At 34.8% G+C, this 20,562-nt stretch overlaps 1 protein-coding gene across 5 annotated transcripts; it reads right to left on the minus strand.

Annotated features, from left to right (window-relative positions):
- Positions 1–298: 298 nt before the first annotated feature.
- On the minus strand, positions 299–14,580 carry LOC105048421 (AMSH-like ubiquitin thioesterase 1). 5 transcript variants are annotated; one of them, XM_029265584.2, is made up of 15 exons: positions 14,202–14,577; positions 10,002–10,066; positions 9,730–9,805; positions 9,321–9,512; positions 8,307–8,407; positions 6,918–7,023; positions 6,796–6,842; positions 4,089–4,407; positions 3,825–3,914; positions 3,677–3,739; positions 3,525–3,599; positions 1,263–1,325; positions 1,116–1,168; positions 917–1,017; positions 303–526 (listed from the first exon to the last, which is right to left on the minus strand). In XM_029265584.2, the coding sequence occupies exons 1-15, from the start codon at positions 14,313–14,315 to the stop codon at positions 366–368; spliced, it is 1,626 nt and encodes a 541-aa protein (XP_029121417.1). In that variant the 5' UTR covers positions 14,316–14,577; the 3' UTR covers positions 303–365. The 5 variants fall into 5 exon arrangements, with proteins under 5 accessions (XP_029121419.1, XP_029121417.1, XP_073117573.1 ...); XM_029265585.2 differs by having other exon boundaries at positions 521–564; positions 14,202–14,576; XM_029265586.2 differs by lacking the exon at positions 9,321–9,512 and having other exon boundaries at positions 299–526; positions 14,202–14,580.
- Between the last annotated feature and the right edge of the window lie 5,982 nt (positions 14,581–20,562).

Here is a 20,562-nt window from a genome sequence, read left to right on the forward strand (position 1 = left end):
ATATATATATATATATATATTCCAAGATTCTTCTCTGAAATAATACCTCAAGTTCTTAATCGCTCCCACAAGATTTAACTCTGCCGGACTCCCGAGAAAAGGATATCTACACTGTTTTTACAATTCCCCAGCTGGTTCTCTCGTGCCATAAGCATTGTTTAGTTTCCGTATTAATTTGATCTGCGCATTTAAACATGATTAGCTTAGGGTAACTTTTCCTTTTATCCCGGAAAAGCCTAGTCCAGCTTTAAAAGAATGCAAGTTGCTTAATTGAACAAAAGTGCATAAGTAGAGCTCAGCTAATTTTATTACAGGTTATTTGCAAACCAAATGAGTACTTGATCTCAGAAATACAAGATGCATTATCAGGTCAACTTAAAACTCAAGAACCCATCACCCATCAAAACCTCCAGTGTACTCCACAATCTTTCTCTATCTACTGTCAATTTCATTTTCTTGAACCAGCATCGCAACCAATTTTGCGCAACAATGCTCCCACCAGTGTCGAGCAACCAAATCCACTGACCTGAATAATTTACAATTCCACATTATGCATCTTGATGCCTGTTAGAAAAGCAATGCCAAGATTCAAGAATGGCAACAACTAATATTCGATACTAATAACAAAAAAAGAACCCAATAGTCTTATGGGCCAATTATGAATTGAAAACAATGAAATTTTACGAACTCCCAAGTTACAATTTTGTCTGTTATTATACACAGGAAAACCGGCTTGATGATGTCATATATATCGTTATTTAGTTGTACAATCAATGAATTTATCATATACATGATTTATGTGTGCTTTCAGCATGACAAACCAGTCACGGAGAAAATCATGGTCATCGAAGATCCACTACATCGAACTTCAAATTAGGGTTCATATAGACATCAGAACAGTGGTCATAGATACGACCTCCATCTGGTGGCTCTTTATGGGGATGGAAACCACGCTGCTGGCATTGCCTAATGACTGACATGCCCCCAGGAGAGGTCAGTCGGAATATCCCATGGGTCCTGCATAAATTGAGAAGCTTACTGGATTTCTCCGAATATGTACTGATTGCTCGTATGCTTCTGATGGAAACAAGTAATTGATGTCACAAGACTCTTACCTCGAACTATCTTTTGGTGCCATGACAATTGCAATGGCTTCAGGCAACATGATCTAAACAAAATTTAAGTGCTTAGAAAGAGGAAAACACAGTGAAAAGAAAAGAAACATGGTTATAACTTGTCAGGGAACATGCATCCGCATCTACCTGATAAGAATAGTGGGTGTGAACATCAATTGAGGACATGAAACATGACTGAGTAGGATGGGTCTGTGAATTTACAAATAAAGATTAGATGAGAAATTATACTACAATGTGTGCATTATCAATTCATCCATGAAAAGAGAGCAACCTAGAATGTAAAAGAATATTTCATCCAGAGATTAGTTTCTAAGACAATTGAAGGCCAATATAATTATATTTTCATAACCAGAAAAATCAGAAAGGAAATTGAAAGACATTAATATCATATTTCATATAAAAATTATAGGCCAATGTAATTACTCTGTCATGACAGAATGCTTACAACTAAAGAGAAGAAAATCAAAAAGAAAATAATTCAGACAAAAAGAAAATGGCAATTATCATGTACATAAGTTGTCATAGCCAAAAAATGCGTAAAACAGCTAATGATGATAAGCCATCAGAGAGAAAAGGTCACAGAGCATTAAGGCCATGCCTGCTAGTGGCAAAGCCAGGATTTTACTAAAAGGGAAGCACATTTAGGGGGACAAAACTGTTACAAGAATGTTTTGAAGTCCTTCAAGAGCAACAAAATTTGATTTTAAGATAAGTAAAAATTTACATAAATTTCACTTAGTAATCATTGCTCATCTTCCTGAAAACAACTAAGAATTCATCCTTCATAATAAGTATCAGTACCTCTTCTTGTGATAGAGAAGGGGAAAAATCAGAAAATAAGAGAAGAAATTTAGGAGCCTCAAGAATTAAAAAAAAAGAAAGAAAACCAGGCCAAAAGGGGAAAAAAAACTAAAAAAGAAAAAAAAAATCAACATGCATGTGACAGTTGACTGGATAATGATCAAATGATGCTGTGATAGTGTAAATGTGTAATATGAAAGGGGAAAAGGAAAGCGAAAAACACAAAATTAAGGCCAGATTTTACCCTATTTAAAAAAAATCTGAAATAAAAAACCCAAAATAAGAAGATGAGAAATCTCAAATATTACAAAAGAACACACGCATATATATATATATATATATGCACATGTATGTATGTATGTACACACACACATAACTGCTTAGCAACAATCGGACAAATGGATAATGTTGGGGTGAACCAAAAAAGTTCGAATAGAGCCGGATCTAAGTGTTGGCTATGTAAGCATCCTGTAGTTAGAGTAGTTATGAATCCTATAGACCATACATATGGACAGCGGTGAAAGGAGAGCCCTAATTGGTAGAAAAAACCCACAACCCCTTAGGATTATCCTGTACTTAGAAGTAGGAAAAGGAAAAGATATAGTGATAGTTTTATTCTTCATCACTGTAAACAAGAATATTGAAAATCTTTATATATATATAAAGTAGGAAGAAACCACACCTATAAATAACTAAAGCTCATCATTAAGTTTCAAACAATTGACTGGAACAAGCACGCTAATCAGAGAATACTAAAGCTTGGCCAGTCAGTCAAAAACAGGTCAAAAGCAAGAAATGTCCACAACATCATAGCATACCCTGGCTACCAAATAAACATGCTGATTCTGAGCAGCTTGCATTTGGTTAAACAGGGGCTCACCAAATAGACAAGCTGAGCTTGACATTTGCCTAGCTCACTCATGATCAGATTGACTAAGTTTGAAAAGAAGAATAATTATGTAGGAAAACTTCTCTAAAAAAGAAAAATGAAGCAAGGAAATAAATAGATCATTTAGTGAATATGTTTCAATTATAAGTCTGGCAGGAGATTTCTGTCACTCCATCCCAACTCCATCACCGCACCCCCCAATCAAAAAAAATAAATAAAGATTATAAATGTCCCCACCGATGGTGGAGCCTGTTTGAGGAGAGAGAATAGACACTTGAAGTTATAAGACCCCTCATTCACACACAGACAGCATACATACACTAAGCTGTAAAAAGAGTATTATGACATGATATGTAACATTCTTCAAGCACCAACTTGTCCCAATAAAGGAACTAAAAGACTGAAAAGATAGAAGGTATCAAAAGTAAATAGGCATCCCCTTTAAGATTTATAAAAGCATTAAGGAAAATGATTGTTATGGTCCTAACAGAATACTTCAGAAACCATATGAAATTAGTTACAACATGCTGACGTACATTCTGATTAAAATTAAAGCATAAGACTACAAGAACCAGTAGCATTAAAATAAAATAAGACTCTAAACTGTTAAGAAGCCATAACAAGCTATAACAAAGTTGATTCTGGATGCTATAGCAAGCTAGGATGGGATAGGATCATTTGTGGGATTAGGTACTCACATGAATCCATCCAAGGGGAAAAAGTGAATGCTTATCCTGGTAGTCAAATATTTCCTCTTCATTGGTTGTCTGACACTGAATGATTAAGCAATCATTGTTATTAAAATCAAATGTTAATGCACAACAATATAAAAAAGCTATCACTGTCGTACCGAATCAGACGTTGATTCCTGTTTGGGGATGATCAGAGCTGTCACAAAAAATTTTCTATTTTTCTGCAAAAGCAAAGCATTGCCCTGAATATGTAACCAAAAGCTTCTTTCAGCTAAAAAGGAAATGATGAAAATCCTCAACTCTTACAAGTGAACCTGCAAGGACACCACATGTTTCTAAATTTCTGACAGTATTTGACTTTGCCAGTCTCATAAAGCTTTCCATCATTGTTGTTGACTGCAAAAATAAATATCAAAAACAAAGCAAATGGTTAGTGAAATATATACATGGAAAAAGATAATAAAGCATCAGAAAAAATAATAAAATTTCTTTCTGTGGCTATGTTGTCCTATAAATCACTTAGGAAAAGCATTTGACATCTGAAGAGCTAGAAGGGAGTGAATATCTCACAATGTGAACTTGCAAAGGAGAGCCTGTCTGAACTAGCTCATCCTGCAAAAGTATTGTTTGTCCAGATGTGGAATCAGAAACCTGCGGCATGACAGCAACCACGTCTTGCACTTCTGCAAGGACAGGTGGAGGAGAAGGTTCTCTGGTGATATCTATCATAGGAGTTTCTGTAGCATCTAAGTTTATCATTGGACTTGGTTCAGCAGTAGGTTCTGTTCTATCATCATGCAATAAAAGAACTTCCAGTGGAGATGCTTCATTCCCTGAAGCGCCATTGTCTTTTACAGGCACAGGTTTATCTTCCGCCAGTTGGGTCAGGCTGATACCAACAAAAAAATATGCTACATCAGCATATAGTAAAATATGATAGCTTAACACCAAAAAGACAGAAAAGGAATATTTTTTGGAAAGCCGGAGCCTCTTTCCATATTTTATGATCAAGCACCGCAGCTAACTCGCCTTAATATATTGCAGATAGGACAACTGTAATGGCTATCAGTAAATACATCTGTAGTTACAGTATTTATACTAATAACTTTCTTAACCTACACCAGGACAATCCAGAAGAAACTGTAAATTAGATCCATGTTATACTAACCACCACCTTTGAATGGACAGAATTTTTGCCAAGAAAACATAGGAATTTTAAAGGGACTTCAAAGAATATGAATAACGAAACCAATATTGGATCAGTGAATCGGAAAATTGAAGTCAATTCCATTCCATCAATAATAATTCTTTACAGAGAGTGCTGAGTGAAGCAGTGAATAATGTGTCTACAAAGAATCTAATTAACAACAATAGCCATGTCAAGGCGGGTTGTGACTAGATTCTGTATAGAACCTGCCATACTCTCATACCACTTTGGGTGATTATGAATTCTGTTATATATCATTCAACATTGCCCATTGCTGGGTATCAGATAGGTTATAGATGTGTATATTGCTTCACACTAGTAGGCATTATTATGCATTGCTGGCGAAAAGTTATTTTATCACTCCACTTAACTTCTATACCTAATTATACCTTAGGCTTTCCGTGCCTTCAATAATAAATTTCAGCTGTTAGGACTGACATCCATCTTGCAATAAAAATATCTTCTCATTGCAGCAGTTTGATGATTATAACTAAATGCACATTGAAATATAAAAAAAGACCATGATTACATTACCCAGATCACTCGCTTTTAAGCATATGGAAGCTAAGTAGTTAGTTTCAAGAGGACTCTCCAAGAAACACTATTGGCATCTCACTGCATGCTAGTCATTCATACCTCAAAAGCACAAAAGAAGACACTCCTCAGAGTAACTACGTAAAACACACCATGGATGTCTCCTCAATATGCAACCTACATCTCTAATTGTATTCATCTTGTAATTAGGAAGCAAAATTAGCCATCTTAGTATCGGACCTCATACTGATACCATCCTATGACAGTGTCAGTAAGTGGTACGATACGAATCTACCGAGTATTGGTATGGTGCGAGACTGTGTACCAATATGATACAGTGCATCCAATATGGTACAGTATCGATCAATACGGCATACCTTACTGGGAAGGCTTTCAGCCTTTCTATGGATCCATTTAATTATACCTGATGTTACAAAAAGACCTCCAATCAATTGTGCTTTTAAATAACCGGCATCTAACAAGTTCCTAATCTAATTTATTTTATATATTACACACACTGTTGCTAAAGATTGTGATTTTCATATTGGACTATAAAGAATTTCCTCTATTGTGCTGCACAGCCTCAACTTCCATGTTCATGGTAGCAACTAAGGATTTGCTTTAACCACTCGGAAAAAATAGGGTGCTATTTTCTAATCCCTAGAAAATCTTGATGTATGAAGATTGTTGCACCAATAAATTTGGCATGTTTTGGCTGCATGTTTATGGCTACCATAGATTAGGCACCAAAAAGAAAACATGTTCCCACCACTACAGAATAGATTAGCTCTACCACCACGTGCTTTGGTGAAAAAGATGGAAACTTAGAAGGCAGAATCATATATCCATATCGATCAACCAAACCCTCAAATCTTCATACCTTATTTCCCCACAACTTCTAGACATCACCTATATGATTATATACACTTTCTTTAAGCTAGAAATCTCCAGTGACAAAAAGAATTACTAGAATTATGACTTGAAGGTAGCAAACAAAGGACTCGAACTTGAGATCTCCTATGTTACAAATTACAAATAGCTTCAGATTGTCATAGTAAAAGAAAGCAAAATCTGAACTTTGCCAGCATCACCAATGGGGTTTTGAATGACACATAGTGGGTATAAAGCTAAACAGAGTTTGTGGAAGTCTGTCAGAAAAGATCCTATTTATTGCACTGAAGTTTAGATTTGAGATGCTTATTCTAAGCCTTGAAATATAAAATCTGAACGGAAAATCTGAAAGGAAAGTCAATTCTTTCCTCGTGTAAATTTATAATGTTGGAACCAAAAAAATTCCTGCCGCTAACAATTACTGGTTTAGGCATTTCTGCAAAATAATGAAAAATCCTTTATGCAGTTACCAAAAAAAAAAGATTTGTCACGCAAAAGTAAGATTGCTTTCTAACTAAATAAGAAACAAGTGAAAAGTCAAGCACTATGTTAATTGCCTTAATTATCTAATTGTAAACAAAGATGTTCAAAGATCAAATGAAAAAAAGCACATTGGGGATGGCAGTAAAAGTTTTGAGTTCTGACCTTGGGATCTCAATAGGACTCAAGTCCAAATTGCTTGGGTATTGGATCTGCATCAACAAAAAGGAAGGTCAATTGTATTTTATCATGATTGAAATACAAGTATTTAATGACTTAAAGCATACCCCTTTGTCAATAATGGGTGGCTTCCACTCTCCCTGAAGCCCATTTGGACCCAAAATGGAGTGTCTTGATAGAGTCTCCTCCTTTGGGCGTGGGATGCTGAGAAATCTACAAAAAAATGTCAAGCAAGATGAGTGAAGCACTTTTCTAAAAAAAAAAAAAAAAAAAAAAAAAAGAGGAAAAGAAGGAAAGAAAAGAAGAGTGAATCACGAAGCAGGAAGATGTCAGTGATTGATGCTGTTTCAAAGTGTGATTTACAAAGCTTCCAAGTTTTAAAAACCTAATAACAAAATGCTACTGAAAATTTTCATGCTCATGAAAGAAAGTATAAAAAGGTACTTATGATTGAAATTACCAACAAATAGCAGCTCATTAGTCACATAATGAATAACTTGACATTTCTTCTTTTATCATCATGAAGCTTTTTTCGATCATCAAATGTCTTTCTTCTCATGCACAAATGTTTTTACTCTTTGACATAGTTCCAAATATAAAATAATGATAAATCCTCGAACCCCATAATGTATAAGCTACACTTGTGGGAAAGAGAACTTTCTTCTATTCATCAGGGAATCAACAAACAAAATTTACATTAACAACACTAACATTACGCACATGTGATGCACATGTATGTTAGGGAGACAGATGCCTTCATAGAATTCACAGCAGCCGGTCTCATTGTAATATAGTGCCCATCTACTCATATATCAAGTCCATGAAAGTTTTATTATACTGTTCATCCAGTGATTACAGATTAATATGTGCACTTTCTAGAAACAACAGCATCATGAGATGGATGAACAGTATGTATGTATATATATATATATATGTATATATATATGTACGTATGTATGTATGTATGGATGTACGTACGTACATACATACATACATACGTACTACGTACACACACATATATATATATATGTACGTATATATATATGTGTGTACGTAGTACGTATGTATGTACGTACATATATAGTTATATATATATGTGTGTGTATATATATATATATGTATATGTATATATATGTATATATATATATATATATATATGTCTATGTATATATATATATGTATATGTATATATATGTATATATATATATATGTGTGTGTGTGTGTGTGTGTGTACGTATGTGTATATGTATATATATATATATATGCAATCAGGACCACCAATGTCGCATAAGAAAATGTTGGCTACAGGTACTGTGATTTCACCACATAAGTGATAGGCTTAAAACAATATATACCATGCATTGCAATCATCAAATTTCATGACCCATGAAAGTAAAATCCCAAGCTTCTGAAAAATGTCGACTAAATTTTGCTTGTAGGGAAACCAATTCTGCTGGCAGAGCTAACATTTGTAGTCAAATCATCCAAAGCCTTACATTTTACGAAATTGCTCTTCCCCAGGCTTGGCTAATGGTAATCTGTCATGCTGAATGATTGGACCCCAAGAGGCACCATCTCGTCCAATGATCTTGTGTACCTGCAAGGTGGGACATGTACAGATATTTATAAATGTACTGCTACAGTACATGTTAAAGTTATTTTATTTGTCCTGATTGATCCTAAACTTTTTGGGGCATTATGATAATTTTGGTTATGAATAAGTTATCTAGATGTTGGCCCAAAAAGGATACCGGTGATCAGGTTTAGTGATGAGAAACAGTGCTAAATGAAGATGATACTCAACATATCAGTGGCAATGCAGTGGCAAAGTGGTGGCAGAAGCGGTTAGAGCTGGAAGGGATGCAAAAGTGCATGTGCACACTTGTGTGTGTGTGTGTGTGTGTGTGTGTGTGTGTGAGAGAGAGAGAGAGAGAGAGGTGCAAAAGTGAGAAACTGCAAGTGCAGCAGCTGTGGAAGCTCGACAAGGTACAAGTTGGAGATGGAAGGGCTGGGGAGGGCAAAGAGAGAAGGGGACAGACAATTCTTTCTCAAGTGGGGCAGCAGTGGCAATGGCTAGTGAAGCACTATTGATATTGGCAACAGGGGCAGGATGAGATAGGAGATGGAGGGAGTAGATGGAATTTCATCTGCTAGGGGTATGGGAAAGTGGGGATTTTAATTAAAAAAATGATATGCCAACTTGTAGGATGCTCAAGAATCACTTTGTTAAGATTGTGCAGCCTGTCACAATCACCTTTGACCGGTAAACTTATCAAATCTGAACTATCCACTTCAAAAGATGGATAATTCAGAAATCACTGAATGCACAATAGAAATTCCCTATTCGTAAAGCATAGATAGGTAATATTTGCACTATAACATCATCACCAAAAATTATGAAAAATGTGGTGGTACTCTTCTCTCAATTGTAGATATGATTTGAATAATTACATAGTGGTGCCAAAATGAAACAGAAACACTATCGGTATCATTGTGAGAAATGGTCATACTTGACTGGATTCATTATTTCTTAGTGTCTGCTTTCTCACTGGTGGCCACTCCAATGAGTTGTCAACAAAACCATTTTGTTGAGCTTGGCCCCACCTATTTACTTGAGTCCTAGTATTCCTATTCAGTTCTTGGACCCTTTGTTGCACATCTGGCTTCAGTGCCTCCAGCTCATTCAGGGCGCCTAATAACTTCTGTAACAAGGTTATCCCAAGTAGAAATTTCATCAAAGAACATTTTATACAATACAAAAAGAAAAGTTTTTGATATCAAGTAGGACATGAAAGGTACAGAATACAGTGCAATCACTGCAACTTAAGAAGATAAGCACATAGCAGGAAAAGCAAAAGGTCCACAGCAGGACAAATTGGAAACTCCCAACAAACATGAAAATGAATCAAAGTAGTATACCTTTCTAAAATAAAGTCTTTCACTTGGTAAAGATACTTGGTAGTCTCGATGGTACGGTATAGTCTCAGAGATCAAACTGCAGCAGATAGAAGTCAAGTAATCCAATGATAATAAGACTCTAAAAAAAAATAATCAAGCACAATATGATAGCATTGTGAAAAATGATCGTAGAAAATTTTATGTGCTTCCTTCTTCGAAAACTAGAAACCTGGTGATGAGCCAACAATATTCAAAATGTTCATATAACATTCTGTTCCAATGGATATACTGACCTTGAAAACCGCAAAAGCATAACATACAGATCAATAATATTATTTTCCTCCCGATAGATATTAGCCTGCAGAGAGTCAACAATTTCAGAGATCAAAGGCCACTAAGGTGAGAAAATAACTGAAGACTTTTACATAATAAGTCAAACTAACTATAATACCATCATGAATATAGCAATATAGGGGAACCTATACAAAACATAGAATAAGAATAATTTACAACTGATAGAAGAAAAGGCAAGGAAAAGAACCTAACAGCTCAGAATCATGTAGAACATTGGGATGGAAGTTGTTCGATTATGTATTTTAACTAAGCTAAGATAAAGGCTAGCCTACATAAGGAGCAAGTAGATCATATTATTGAAAAGATATAGCCAAAACTTAAAATGTTGGTGCAATTCATTTCAATGTCTTCTGATTCTTTCAAGCTACGAATTAAAGATCTCATAAAATGCAGGTTAACAAACAGAAAACTGCAAAAAGGCAAAACATTGACCACCCAGCCTCTAAGCATTATCCCATTGAGAAACAAAAAACCAAGAATAAATGCAAACATAGCTTTTAAACTTAGGAAAAGATCATCTTGTGTTAGGGGAAAAGAATTGATGCAAGTTTAAGCAATAAACAAATGAAACAGAAGAACTCTTCCAAAACCTGAGAACCAAGCTTCAATCTCCAAGAAGATCGACGCCTAGGTAATTGCCTGGACAATAAGCTGGATCAATCCCTTGGGGCTACATTGTCTATTCGACAAGTACAGGTCACCAGGACTATTACAGTATGTGTATTTTGCCATTTTGATTGGACACATGGCATCTAATGGCATGAAAGATCTGCAAGTCTCACAAAAGATTTGCAACTACTCCACAAACTTGTGCCACTTTTCAATTGGAATTTATTGTTGCTTTATACTAGCATAGAGATACATTTGAGCAAATAAAAATTTATATTTAAATCTATGATACATAGCATCACATACCATCTTGCGTTGATTATTGTTTAACATGTGTATGGTTTAAAGCAAATACCATGCTAACAAATTTTATACAAATATTTTTTTATGTATTAGAAACATAACTAAGACCAAAATTCATTAAAAAAAATAGAAGAGACATATAACTATAACTACATATTAACAGCACATCTTAAGTCTTCTATACATATTTTATTAGTGTGGAAGGCTTGGGTTGTGGTAGAAAACTAATTATACTGTATCCTAAAACTTTATGTTCTTCTCAACTATTGTGATGGGCATGAAAAATCACCATCGGCATAAATATCATACACGCTAAACACGTCTAGCATTGAGGGAAGTTACAATAATGAGAGTAAGGTTGTGCATCTCCATTGGGCATCTATAGGTCACAGGGGCTTAACATTTTTTATAACACTAGTCATGTATGTACTGTGATGCTAAATCTAGCTTACCTTATCAAATACATAGGATCCACATGTTAATGTTGTATGTATGTATATATTGTATGTATAAACCACATGTAAATCTATACTATATTAAAAACAACAGTTTTGAATTCAGAGAATATTCCACCCTGATTCCATCCATCATTTTTATACTGCAAAAAATCTTTCCACCTTTGTTTCTATTTAAAGATAAATATTGAGAGTCGAGTTGTTTAAAAAAAAGGAAAAAAAAAAAACAAACTGATATGCTCCACCTGTCTCTCAGTCTGTACGAACTCTCAACCAGCTCTCCTCTCTCATGTCCACTAATTGTAGGAGGTAAAAGATAGCTGATATGGATCTTAAAACAATCGGATTCTATTCAAAAGGGAAAAAAAGGAAGGTGAGTGGGGAGTGTTGTCCACTTGCCTCTTGGTCCATGCTAACTCTCCATCTACCTCTCCTCTCTCACTTCCATTAATTTAGAGGGGGGAAATCACAACTCTTAAGAAAAAGAAAGAAAGATAATTGGATTCTAATAAAAAATTAAAAAAAACTCATATCCTCCACCCACAATATGGTCCATGCAAACTCTGCATTTTCTTCTCACTTCCAATAATATAGGGATGAAAGAAAAGGAAATCTTGAGTCTTAAAAAAGGAAAGTGAAAATGGATTTAATACATCAAAAAAAGAAATATATATATATATATATGCTTCAATGACATCTCTGTCTGCACTACCTCTCCGCTTGCCTCACCTTTTCTCACTTACACTAATTTAGAAAGGAAGAAAAAATCCTAGATTTTTAAAACAAAGAAAAGTAAACATTTGGCAAGTTGCCTGCATTCTCTTTCATAAATTCCAGCCAGCCCAAAAATTTGGGCACCCCTCCCTTCCTCTATGATCCAACCAACTCCTAGAAAACACAGTAAAAAACCTAATTCAATTCTAGTCCATATTTTCAAGGGAGATAAATAAGAACTACCGTATAAGAAAATATAAGAAAAAAATAGAAGAGAGATCCCACTATTCTCTTCCAAGGTGAAGAAAAATTTATGGTGCTGTCTCTTCCTCTATGATCTCAATGGTTCTCAAAAGGAGAAGAGGGGGGTTATATGATATTAATTTTATTTAAATAATATTTTCTATAATTCATATAATTTAATTTTATATTTTATATTTATATTTTGCAGACATGCATTGCACATTCCTAATAGTTAGTAATTATTAAATGCCTCTAATTGAAATCATATCAATGTAAGAATAACTTCCTTGGCATATGATTATTTGTCATCAATGGAACCCATCCCTGATTGAATCGTGTAGAGATCCTCCAACATGTGTGTGATGGCTGGATAAAGTTTCTGTGATATCAACTCACAGCATAGGATAATGTTTCAAGTTCAGAACTGTAAATGTGATTTGATTAAATCTAATAGAGAAAGCCATGGTAAGAAGGTGAAGAAACAAACATAATTATTATTGCTCTAGAAGACAAATTTAGAACGATGATGAGGAATGCATGTCAATGAAAAAGACACATGTTGTTCACCATGCAAAAGAAGGAGAACCTTTTTATGTTATTCTCTTGTTAAGATTAACTTGGCTTTATTTGCATTCACACTATAGAACCATAGAGTTTAGTTGCATGATCTGCAACTTTCTCAGCTTCAGACAACAATAAAACACAGACTTTCTTGAAACTTCTCTACTGATATAAGAATTCTCTACTAAGAAAGACGCCACTGCTAGTTAAATATGGGACTCTCCAAAATATGCTAGATAATCATGAAACTTGAGCAAACTGTCACCACTCGTATGAACTTCATAAAATCTTCCCAAGAAATAAATCCAAAAACTGCAAATGTATAAATAAGTTGGCCTTGTTATTTTTGAGAATGTGATTTTCAATGCAAATCAGTGCCAAACACCATGGACTCTTGGCATCCACTCTGTCTGGGATGCAGCTAGGACAACATGGGACTCATAAGAGCGCTAAAACATGCTAGTTGCACGGATGCTATCTCTTTGAAGCGAAGCTTCTTAAATTCATCTCGGAAGACAGCCTACAAATTGAAGGGGGGGATTTGATGCCCTCACATGTGCTACATGTTTGGGGTGAAGCTTCCTCATGTTGTCACAGAAGACAGCCTACAAACTGGAGGGAACATCTAATCCCATCAGATGCATAAACAGGTGTAGCCTACGTCTTCTGGATGTTTGTGTTCCCGGAGTTTGTTCAGTTCAGCAAAAGCATCAAGAATTTTGTATTTGCATGTGTCAGTTACTGAAAGAAAAGGGATTTCCAATGAGCTCAGATCTTGTTAGATGTTTCAAATTCCAGGAAAAAAAAACAGTAAATTCTTCCATAAGTAAACTACTCTTCTTCTTCCCACTTGAGGACATAACTTTGAATGCCATCAATCCATGTAACTGTTTCAATCTCGCCAACCTTTTCTGTTAGTCTAAAAAGCTTCGTTGATGGTAAAACGCAACTATAGATTCCCAGACTAAAACTAATCAGCAAGATTCCATCTCCAACCACGTTCAAGAAAGCAAGATCCTTCTAACCAAAGCAACAATTTTTATTAAAAATGTCCACTAAATATGAACAAATCCTCATAAGAATTTCCCCAAATCGCCTTGTCTAGCACAATAAAAATATCCAAAATCACCGATGCTGCATTCATACCCGCGTCCATCAAAATCACTGAATAAGAGACAGAGGACGCTATAAAGATGCAATCTTCTTTTAATCGCAGTATTAACAAATTATATTCAAATCGAAAGAAATAACGACCTGCTTGACGAGATTATCCGCGATCCGGTAGTAGTAACGTAGAGAGATCCGATTGTCCACATCGAGCCTCTGCGCGCTGGCCGCGATGCTGATCGCCCCCGAGGAAGACTTCATCTTAGGGTTTCCTCCTCCCTCCCTCCCTCTTTCGATCTCCACTCAATTAGAGACGTATCGCATTGGAATTATACCCTCCCCTTTTCCAAGATCGTACAAAAAGAGGCGAATAGAAACCCTAATTGTAGAGTTCGGCGGCCTCTTCGAAGATGTCGTTAATGGCGCGGCCGCTCTCCGGCGGAAAGAGGGGCTCTCCCAGCTCCTAACAGGGGCAGATTCGGAAGATTAAATTTCTGGTCTCCAGCACAATGTTTGGTTTAATAATGAAGAGAGAGAGAGATGTAACCCTCGTGCGACAATGAACGAAATTACAGTAAGCCCTCAAGTTTATCCTATATCGGTCAAACCGTATGGCGACATAATGAGCTTGCTGGGAATTTTATTTTATTTTATTTTATTTTTTTGCTGGGTCTCATCCTGTAAACCTGGTGCGGTAGCAGAGGGCAATTATGTATCTCATAGCTTTTAAGTTTTGAGCCATGCAATGACGTAGTCGGATTTTCAATCTGAAGGTTCAAATTAAAATAAATAATAAATAACTAAACTTATAAATTTATTACTGTAAAAAAAAAAAAATAAACATTTGACGTTTCATAAGAGAAAAAAATAAAATAAAATAAAATAAAATAAAATAAAATAAATAATATGGAGAATGGAGAGCGGAGGTTCCAACTACTAAGCTAACTAAAATTTTTTATTTTTTGATGATTCCAATATATATATATATAAATATAATTTTTTGAATAATATTTATATATTCTTAAGAGTATTATATCAGAATTTGTGGGTTCAATTAAAATCTCAGGCCAAAACATGGCTCCGCCGTCGATGCCACGGGGGATGATAATTTTAATTCCTTTAGATGAACTGACCACCGTATAGAAAGGACAAGTATATGTAAGTATTTATCTTCATACAAATATTAGCAAGTTATCCACGCTATACAGCAAATCCAAAATAATCGATGATAAAAAATAAATAAAAAAAATATAATGATAATTTAAAATAAATAATAATTTTTAATTTGAATATTATATTTTTTATTTAAAAACTATTTCGATTCTATTTCTCTTTTTTAAAAATATATTGCCTTCCAACACAAAATATGACTCAATTTTGTTGAGCAAACTATAATATGATACCATTTTTCAGACGCATAAACAAAAAAAATAAAATTAACCCATTAAAATTTAAAAATATAAAATATAACGTCGTACATTAGCACTTCTTCTAAATTGATTTCGAATCAATGCCACTAAAACATATCCATACATGGTTCTAGATAGCATTCTCATCTATTTATGATTCAAAGTCCGATCGAAATATTTTTCTATATTTTTTGATTTTTTTTTTCAGATCATAATATTCATTCAACAACCATTTATATCTATCGACCAATAAATCATACTCCCAACAATTGTTTATGCTCATACTCAAGTTGTTCACCAGCCTCATTAATTCTTTGATATATACACTTATAATATTCTCTATCTTTAAAGTTAAAATCTTCGATTCTAAATTTAAATCTTTGCTGCAATCTATTTATGGCAAATCCTGTAGCACATTTTTTTGATTCATTTTGATCATGTATTGGATGATTTTAGATCTTAAACATCTCAGGTGATTCATTATCCCTCTCTAGCATAATTTCTATATATGCCCTCAGCACCCCGTCATCCCAAGCCTTAAATCCATAAATCAGTCTGAGCAATCCTAATCTATCTTTTATTTTCTGGAGCACGGCCTTCATAAAATTTTGATTATTTTTATTTTTACAATTACAATCAGTTAAAAATCAACGAACCAATCGCAAAAAATATAAAATAAAATAATTATATTTTAAATCCAATAAAAAAATGCAAGAGGTATTCGCTTCTGCTAGATAATCTACTAAATTAATAATATCTGCTATATAATTCATTCCTAAATTTGGAAAAAAACAATGTTTGCAAATTATATACTAATTAGACAATAAACTCAAAAAAAATATTATTTTAACTATTACATTATATTAGCCAACTTATATGTTAATTTATATTAAATTATATATTGTATCTCTGTTGTCCAGCTATGCAACCCAAGAAGGGGGTGAATTGGGTTTCTGAAATTTTAAAGTTAATTTAGAACCACAAGAATTAAGTAATAATAAGCAAGTTATACATAGTAAGTGATTTAAGCAAAATGTAGAGATGAGATGCAAGAATGCAAGAAAATAAAGAAATTTAGATAGAGAGCAAGTAAGCACACCATAAATAATTAAGGTTTATAGTGGTTCGATACCAATCTTGCACCTATATCCACTCCCCAAGCTCCTACTTAGGAATTTAAATCCACTAAAATGTATTCAACAAGAATACAACGTCGGTACCTCCGACTCTAGTTATCCCAAGCTAGAACACTTATTTTTCGGATACAAACTAATCCAATACAATCCGATTCAAGGTTCGGATCAACCTATCCAAATTTTGAAACTCTTCCAAAACTAAAGATTAAGACAGAAACAGAGTATAAGAGTTAATGACAAAGAAATACAAGTTTAGCTCCTTTAATAAGCAAATAAAACTTTAAATACACTTTACACAACAAGGAAGAAGCTTTTCTGATTTTTCTCAATGTTGTTGAAGACTTGAATGAGCTCTTGAGGGGTTGGTGAACTTGAAATAAAAGCTTCTTTGGCTTGAAGAGGACTTTTTGCTTAGAGCTGAAATGAATGCTTGAATCTCTTATATTTTTCCCTCCTTTAAGTGCCTTTATATCCTCAACAGATGCTGGAGAAAAATCTAAAAAGTTTAGAATCGTTGGAGAGCTTTAAATGAGCATTAAATATGATCAAAATAAGTTTAAAATTAGCCGTTACGAAGATTTTTTATCACAGGAGTCGACTCATAGGATCGTCCCCTGCACAAGGATCGACCCCAGGGGTCGACCTCTGTGGCGCAGAACAGAAAGTAACTATTCTGTATCTTTGGCTTGCATAGACAACAGGGGTCGACTCTCTTGGCACAAAGGTTGACCCCTGGGGTCGTCTCCTTTGGGTGTGTCAACCAAAAATAGTGTGCTGTTCAGTCCCTTTTGACAGGGATCGATCCAAGGGGTCGACTCTTTTCTTTAAACTTGATTTTCTCTCAAAATATATATTCAAAAAATATGAAATTACCTCCAATAGATCACAAATTTTCTGTTCTTGCTCTTAAGGCTTTCGAATCAGAACTTGATAAAATTACGATTTTGCCCCTGAAATACAATAAATCTTTTTTCAAGCCAAAATCATTAGTAACCCCCTCAAATATTTTGTAATCATCAAAATCAATTCATGGAGCAACAATCTTTCCTTTTTTGATGATGACAAAATACTTAAGCAAAAGCAAATTATAACATATGTAAAGCATTGATTAAGAATTTCAAATTTATGAAGATGCATCACTTAAACATTATAGCCAATTATTTGAATAAAATACAGCATGAGTAGTTTGAAGATTAGTTTGAAAATTGCTTATAAGATTATTTTCTTTGACAAATTTACTTATTGTCCGATTTTATTTCTCTACTCTCCCTTTTTGACAACATCAATTAAGATCTTAAGAGATTTTTAAAGAAAAATAGAAAAGACTCTCCATCACTATAGCAATCATAAAGGACATTTCAATTTGCTCGCATAGAAGATATTGCCATTCATAATATTTCATAGCACGTATATGAGGTATTTTTCATATCATATAATTAAGACATTTCAATTGATGCCATTCATAAAAATTAATCCAAATGACATTCATAGAAGTTAAAAGCATATATATATATATATATATATATATATATATATATATATATATATATATATATATATATATATATATATATATATATATATATATATATATATATATATCCAAAATATGACTGAAAAGTTATCAGATACATAAGTGTCACAATACATAAGAGTCAAGTCAAAATACATAGGCCATACAAAAGTCATGGGTAACAAAAAATACAACTATCCATGAGTCAATCATCCAACAAATACAAAGGCCATAAGTTAGATCCTAGACATAAAAGATTAATTGTGCTAGATCTAATAAATATCATGGCTAGAGGTTTCAGAATCAGAAGAGTCAGAGATATGGTGAGGAGACTCAGGATCAAGGCCACGGGCACGTCCTTGACCACATCTGTCTCGGCCACGGGTAGAAGTACCGGCACGAGCAGAAGGGTGAGAAGGTCCTGGAGCCTGGGAAGATATGGATTGTGCTAGGAGAACAAGTCTGATGGTGTCCAATTGTTCCAAAGTCCTCGACATGGATGGCATCAGGGTACCAATCTGAGTAGAGACAGCCTCACTGGAGTCCCTGATCTCTCTCCTAAAAAAATCAAAGCCACTCTCCAAAACACCTCGAAGCCTAGCCACCTCTGCAAACAGGTTGGAGACCTCCGTGATGTTCTCTTACGGCTGGAGATGGGCTAAGGCTAATACCTGCCTCTGCAAATCAAAAACTCTACCTGTCAGTCTCAGAATACATCCCTAAACTTTTTAAGTCAAGCGAACTGAGCTGTAAGCATCTGAAAGATAGTAGAGACATGAGGGATCATAGTCTGATCTAGATCAGCCTGAGATATCATCCTCTGAGTAAAATCTGAGGTGACAAACTACTGGGATATGATAGAAATAATCTGTTAGAAAATCAACTGAATCTGATCATCTGCAAGTCTGATCACTGAAGGATCTACTCTGCTCCCTAATTGTAGTACAGAAGCATCCCTCCTCACTAACTCTGAGGGACCAGCCTCATGATCAGACACGAACTGAATATCAGGAGATGCTCTGTGATCACAAGGAGGTGAAGATATTTTCTCCTCCTCTACTCTCTCCTCAACACCCTTCAACCAACCACCATCAGTCTTTGAAAAACTCATGCGGTGCAGTGTGTGGCGGTTGATGGTGTCAGAATGTGATAATCTGATGACTGTCTCTCCTTCAAAATAGACTCTGAACCTCCTAAAGATCAGAGTGAGTGCCATACCATAAGGCAGATGAGCCTTAGACCTATTTAGGGTCTCCCTCATGGCCTCGAACATCAGAGTAGGAAGGTTCAAGGGGGTCTCGATGATCACATGGTACATGATGCATATATCCCTACCAGATAAGAGGTCATGTCTGCCACTCCTAGGGACAAAAAATTTGGTCACCGTATGATGCAAAAGTCTCATCTCTACTGAAAGTATCCTTACTTTTAATTTATTTAAATTTTTAGTAAATGCTCTCCCTAAAATAATACTTAGGCCCTCTTCTTTAATTGGGAGCTCCATATAAGTATAACATTCACAAGGCAAGTGCAAGATTTGTCCCAAATGCAATGGATCAAGAACAATGTTCACACCTTTCACTGAAGATTTTACTGTTCTATTGTAGTAACTTAAATTTAAATAGAATTCTCTGACAAAATCAACATAAGTATTTTCCTTCAATAAATAGTAAAACTCCCATCTTTGATTTTTAATTTTTGATCCAATTGAGAATCTCTCTTTTTCAAAAAAACTTAAAATCTATGTTCTTCCCGGATTCTACTTTTCGATTGGAGAGTGATACATTGCTTGGACTAAGTGAAGACTATGAAGAAGCTGGAGCAGGACCTGGAATTAGGGTTAGAGCAGGAGAGGGCTCGACTGTCATTCTTTTTCTGTGCACTTCCTCCTCTAACCCACGAGCAGATTTTTTTCTCAGCGGTAGTTTCTTTTTGGGAGTCATTTCGGACAGGAGAGACTTGAAAACAGCTTAGAAGACCTAATGAAAGGTAGAGTGGAAAGAATTTTAGAGGAAAAATAAGAATTTTGGGGAGATAGACCATCGGTTTGGAGAAGAGGGTTTGAATCTAGGGTAAGCTTGATCCATCCAAATGAAGAAAAAAAAAGGGATTTAGATCCTAAAAGGGCGATTTGAAGGAGGAAATTCGGTGGAAAGAGAGATTTTAAGAGAATTTTTATGGTTGAGAGAGTGGAGAGGGAGGGGATTTTTGTTCGATGGGAAGAGAAAGGTGAAAGGAAAAAGGTCGGCCTCTTAACTAACGGAGATTTTTCAATAAAACAGAGCGCCCGATAGATTTTAATAAAAATTATAAGTTTATCCTAGGGTCAACTCATGGCTAAAAAAATTTATAAAAAATGATGAAAAAATTTTGAAAAAATTTGAAACTTGAGGATAGGGTGTCTATTTAAGAGATTGATTATATGAAAGATAGTTTTGAGCTTTTAAGAA

This window comes from Elaeis guineensis, chromosome 7, assembly GCF_000442705.2.
Source record: "Elaeis guineensis isolate ETL-2024a chromosome 7, EG11, whole genome shotgun sequence".
Taxonomy (NCBI): domain Eukaryota; kingdom Viridiplantae; phylum Streptophyta; class Magnoliopsida; order Arecales; family Arecaceae; genus Elaeis; species Elaeis guineensis.